Genomic DNA, 6313 nt, shown 5'->3' on the forward strand with positions numbered 1-6313 from the left:
TACCATGGAAATTAGCACACAATCTGGCAATCATAAGCATTACGTAACTATCACGTCTTCCTTTGCTATCTAAGTTCCAGCAAATTAACTTTCCTTTCCACTGCAAGAATTTTAATCAGCTATTTTTGTGAATCAGTGTGAAGTTACTGCAATTTGGCAACCCTGGTTGCAGATTTACACATGTTATAGATTATACTTACATAAAGCAAGATGGACTGGCCAGTTCTTATTTTTAGAAGCTGGAATTCTTACTACAGCTAATAGAAATGCAAAACCAAAACTATCAGGGATGGTCTAGCATTCCTACTTCAGTGTGGAAGTCTGGCAACAAGGGGTCGGGGGGAGGAGAGGGGGGGGGGGTGGAGTAGGCCACTCAGACTCAGATTAAGAAGAACATACAAAGAATGTGAAGGAAAGGTCGTCAGGACAGAGCAAATGATATCTACAGAGTTGCAAAGTCAAAAAGTACACGCGAAGAAGCACAAAAACAAGGTCAAAAATGATGGATGAAATAAAAGGTGAAAAAATCAAATGAAGAAATAAGGGATAGGGATAGAGAAGAGTAAGTTTGTGTTTTCAGCTGATTAGTGAGATAGATTAGTGGAAAATTGCGAAGTATTGAGCAGAATTCGTGTGAGGGAATATGTTTGTGGGGAAGAAATCGAGGTGACAGAGGAGGCAAGGCAAAAAGTGGTGAAAAGAGATTGAATAGGGTTTGACAAACAGGTGAAGAAGGGGAGCTAGGGGGCTGAGCAGAAGAAAGATAGGGGAAGGAACGAGAAAAGGTGAAGGTGAGTGTAAGACTAATTGCCGAGGAAGGCAAGTTTCCAACTCCAAAGTTCATTGATATTTCTTATAGGAGGAAGGATTTGGATAGCTTGTGGGATGTAACAAGCATTTAGGTCTGATAATGTATGGAATGTTCTGGTTGAGGATTACGGATTATTTAGGAGTGAAGGAGATGACCGACCAAAAGGCAAAAGTGCAGCAGCGTCATAGATACACAAACAAAAGGCACAGAGCTTGGCTACACTGTGCTCAGTTGACTGCCAGCTCTTTCCTGGTTCGCAGTGAGCATACTGGGGTGAGATGGGAGGTGTGGGGTCGGGTTGGGTGAGGGATGGAATGAGGCAGGGAGGGAGTTGGGGGAAAGCATCTAGCAGCTCATGCCGTCTGTGGGATAGCTAGGGGTGCAGATAGAGGGGGCAGGTGGCAGATGGGTGGGTATGTGAGGATATGGCATGAGAGATCTTCACACACACCTGATCCTCATATCCACCTCCAAGGACCAACCACCCCTTTTCACCCAGTACCACCCTTTCCTGGAATGATTGAACCACACCTTTCGTCATGGTTCTGATTATCTATCATGATGCCCTGAAATGAGGGACATCCTACCCAAGGTACTTCTAAACCCTCCCAAAGTGGTGTTCCACCACCCACTCAACCTCCACAAAATTCTAGTCCATCCCTATGCCACTCCCACCCAAATCCCTTGCCACAGGGATCATATCGCTGTGGAAGACCCAGATGCAAGACCTGTCCAATCCATCCACCCAGCACCATCTAATCCAGTCCCATCATAGATATATCTTACCCTATCAGAGGCTGGTAAACCTGTGAAAGCAGCCATGTTATATACCAGCTGTGTTGCAACCACTGCATTGTGTTTTACATTGGTATGGCAACCAACCAGCTGTCAACTACAGTGAATGGCCACCACCAAACTGTTGCCAAAAACAGGGTGGACCACCCAGTTGCACAACATGCAGCAGGGAACAACATGTGAGATCTCAGTGGCTGCTTCACAACCCGTGCCATCTGGATCCTTCCCACCACCACCAGCTTTTCTGAGCTGTGCAGATGAGAGCTATCCTTGCAGCACATCCTTTGCTCCCATAACTTTCCTGGCCTAAACTTAGCCAAGCTCTGCACCTTTTGTCTGTGTACCTATCAATGATACTGTGTCTGCCTTTCAGTGGATCATCTCCTTTATTCCTAAATAATTCGCATTTAGGTCTGAGTCACGCTAAAGTGCATAAAATGTGATGTACCTCCAAGTACATACAAATTGAATATTTGATATCCTCATTATAAACAAATCATGTCATACATTAATTATGGCTCAGTCTGTAGAACTGTGATGTTTGTCAGTCATCTGGCTGGAGTTGATGGTTGTAGGTGGGTATATGATGCATGTTCCCAGTGATATCAATTTTCTGGGTTGGAACATTGGGTTAGTGATGATTGTGTAGGCTATGTTAGAGTCTGACAAAATTGTGGTGATTGTATGATGGGAGATACCTGTCAGTGGTGTAGGTAGGTCATCAGGGATGGATTTGTGTGGATAATGAAGTTGTTGTGCCTGTTTATTGATCCATTCATAATAATGGAAAGTTCTGGCAGTATGTAAATTTGAGCTAGTACACACACACACACACACACACACACACACACACACACACGAAATTCATTGAAACTCAGTCTGCAGACTGTATTAAAATAAACTATTATTTGTGCCTAAGTCAGCTAAATTTAACCAAGGGTATTACACAGACAGTCACGACTTTCAAAAAAACCTTCTGATTCCAAACGTATTTTAAATAAATGTTGTTTACCTTCTATTCATTTATGTGTCAAGTCCATTATGGTATTCTGTCACGAGTGGGATGCTTCTTGTTATTTGGATGTAAGAGCTTGGTTTTTTCCATCATTAGAACATTATGCAAATCATAAATTGGGCTACCACAACCTGGTTTCAGATACCTAGACAAGTTGTAAATTATCAAAGATTTACTGACAGACGTAATTCTGCTCAGCTAACACTTCTACATATTTAATGCCTAAGCATCAGACATATGTACATACAGCTTGTTTTTTTCTCCACTTTATTGTGTATGGACATAAAATGCAAGTACTTACCTATAGGCATATAATAAAAAACTCAAGGTTTCTGCTTCAAGATAGAAATAATTATCTTATTAATATTCAATATTATTTGCATTTAATTGAGAAATAACTTTATTGTTGCATGTAATTGAGAAATAACTTTATTAAAACTACTTATTTCAGATGCCAGTTACAGTGATCCTTTGGGACCACTTACAGAAAGACCACGGACATCAGCTGGACGCAAACCTTCACAAGATGATGAGTTTGCTGATGAGGAACTTGGGGATGACCTACTCCCAGAATAAATATTTCTGTATTGGTATAGATATTCAAGGCCTAAGGCATAATATTTACTTTCTTCATTTGTGTGGCACAACATATGTTGCCAAATAATCATTGGTAAAAAGTCTGTGATGTAAGAATACAGATATCACAGTTCAGCAGAGACTGTATGAGAATTAACAGAATTCCATGCACTGTTCTCTCTTACGTGAATACATTTTAAATTTTATGACTTCATGAGTATCTGCTTATATGTTACAGTTAGTGACAATTCCGTCCACAGATCTCACTTATTAAAGAGGCACTGCCTTTAGTTTATTTTGAATATAACTTTTGTACCTACAGTTACTATATTGCAAGAATATTACATGTTTCATGCAATGTGCTTCTAGTCATTAATACTAGCAAAAAATGTAATGAAACCTGTGGATAGACCATACCTAATCCTCTCTTGATAAAGAAATTGTCTCTGTAATTAAGAGGTGCTAATCTCATGTGTGACTGTACCTATTCATTTTGTGTATTTATTAAAGTAGTAATGCACAAACAATATCTTATAGTTTTACTTAAAGCTAAAACAATTTTTTGGGAACTATTAATTGATGAATGGCTCATAAATACATGTAACAGCTCATAAAATTGCACCAGCTTTTGAGTGAACTGTCTGTGATGTGCTTTACAGGAAGAACAACAACAGATGGCACACACACACACACACACACACACACACACACACACACACACACACACACACACACACACACGACTGCAGTCTCAGGCTACTGAAACCACACTGCGAGCAACAGCACCAGTTCACGGTAGGAATGGTGACTGAGTGGGAGTAAGGAGGAGGCTGGGGCATGGAGAGAGAGGGATAGTATGGTGGTGGTGGTGGCAGCAGACAGTGAAGTGCTGCAGGTGAGATGGAGAGCAGCGGAGAGGTGGGGAGGGGGTGAGGGGGAGGAAGTAACGGAAAAAGAGAGAAATAATAAGACTGTTTGTGATGGTGGAATGACAGCAGTGAAGTGCTGGAATGGGGACAGGGAAGAGACTGGATGGGTGAGGACAGTGACTAACAAAGATTAAGGCCAGGAGGGTTACGGGAACGTATGATGTATTGCAGGGAAAGTTCCCCCCTGCACAGTTCAGGAAAGATGGTGTTGGTGAGAAGGACCCATATGGCACAGGCCGTGAAGCAGTGACTGAAATGAAAGGTATCATGTTTGGCAGTGTGTTAAGCAACAGGGTGGTCCACTTGTTTCTTGGCCACAATTTGTTGGCAGCCATTCCTGCGGACAGACGGCTTGTTGGTTGTCATGCCGAGATAGAATGCAGCATAGTGGTTGCTGCTTAGCTTGTAGATTATATGACTGGTTTCACAGGTAGCCCAGCCTTTGATGGGATAGGTGATGCTAGTAACCGGACTGGAGTAGGTGGTGGTGGGAGGATGTATGTGACAGGTCTTGCAAATAGGTCTATTACAGGGGTATGAAGTGAGGTAAGGGTTTGGGGCAGGGGTTGTGTAAGGATGGACGAGTATATAGTGTAGGTTTGGTGGACGGTGGAATACTACTGTTGGAGGGGTGAGAAGGATAGTGGGCAGGATATTTCTCATTTCAGGGCATGGTGAGAGGTAATCGTAACCCTTGCAGAGAATGTAATTCAGTTGCTCCAGTACTAAGTGCTACTGAGTTACAAGGGGAATGCTCCTCTGTAGCCAGACGGTGAGACTTTTTTAACAAGTATAAATGTATACAGGTTCAGTGAGACATTTTATATGCTTTCCAAGTGTCCCTTAGGATGTTCATATGTGGTCTTTGTACCCTTAGTGAAATCTGTCTTTTACCTGAGTTTGTTCAACAATTGGTTGCAAATCTGTTATAGAAATTCATTTGGTCCTTGGTCAGTGATGACAGCTCCCCCTTCTGTTCATCCATCCTTTTTAGTTGCAGCACTAAATGGAAATTCTTCGTTTGTGTTGTTCATTTATCAATTTCTATAATGTGGGGGTGAAATGAACTGAATTTCTTGTCTATCTGCACTTTAACTCCATCCTTCAATTCAGGAAGCTTTGAGTAATTTTCGGTCACATTGTGATATGAAAATATGGACTTCAAATGTTTGAAGAACCTCACACTTCTGCAAAGAATGTAACAGCAAAAGTTCTGGGTAACAAGAAGAGTAGTCAGATTTCTAAAATCTGCGGTGCGATTTATACACTGAAGAGCCAAAGAAATTGATACACCTACCTAATATCGTGTAGGGTCCCTGCGAGCATGCAGAAGTGCTGCAACATGATGTGGCATGGACTCAACTAATGTCTGAAGTACTGCTGGAGGGAACTGACACCATGAATTCTGCAGGGCTGCCCATAAACCCATAAGAATATGAGAAAGTGGTGATCTCTTATGAACAGCATGTTACAAGGCATCCCAGATATGTTCAATAATGTTCTTGTCTGGGGAATCTGGGGGCCAGCGGAAGTGTTTAAACACAGAAGACTGTTCCTGGAGCCACTCTGTAGCAATTATAAACATGTGGGTTGTCACATTATCCTGCTGCAATTGTTCATGTCAATTGGAATGCACAGTGGCCAAGAATGGATGCATGCTCATTATATTTGAAGGCATTGTGAGTTACCTATAGGTAGGAGCAGCTGAATTACCCTGTATTTCTTGCTAAGGCAGGCCTTGACTGAAATGTATCCCAATTAATACAGTACAGTTCTATTAACAAGGGCAATATTTGATACTGAAATCAGTGGTGGGTCACACATATGCAATTATCTCGCAAGTGATTCGGTTGTGGATCCGCATTTACTGGTACTGTTTTTCTTCTGTTATCGTATACTTTCACCTGTGTCAGTTTTTACTGCTAATTATGATACCACTGCATCTAAATTTTGCACTTCAACACCTCTAGTGCCCCTCTCAGTTGCTTTTGTCCCTTGGACCTTAAAATGGCCCCCATCACCTTCAGGAGGCATAAAAATAGCACCATATGACACCGCCTCTTGCTGTGATAACGGTCTCAGTTTGGTGAAGTAGAGTGTCTATAAGTTTCTTGAGTAATTGCCACATCCAACAGAAGCCATTAGATGCCATAGAACTACCAAATTGTGGGGATGTAGATTACTACG

General features: G+C 41.8%; 1 protein-coding gene across 1 annotated transcript in view; it reads left to right on the forward strand.

Moving 5' to 3' along the window:
* LOC126174890 (intraflagellar transport protein 88 homolog) overlaps nucleotides 1-3701 on the forward strand; it is an 87468-nt gene extending 83767 nt beyond the window's left edge. Inside the window, exon 17 of the mRNA XM_049921316.1 lies at nucleotides 3073-3701. Coding sequence (XP_049777273.1) covers nucleotides 3073-3197 — 125 coding nt within the window. The 3' untranslated portion in view covers nucleotides 3198-3701. The remainder of the gene's footprint in view (nucleotides 1-3072) is intronic.
* The last annotated feature ends 2612 nt before the right edge of the window (nucleotides 3702-6313 follow it).

Source organism: Schistocerca cancellata, chromosome 1 (genome assembly GCF_023864275.1).
Source record: "Schistocerca cancellata isolate TAMUIC-IGC-003103 chromosome 1, iqSchCanc2.1, whole genome shotgun sequence".
Taxonomy (NCBI): domain Eukaryota; kingdom Metazoa; phylum Arthropoda; class Insecta; order Orthoptera; family Acrididae; genus Schistocerca; species Schistocerca cancellata.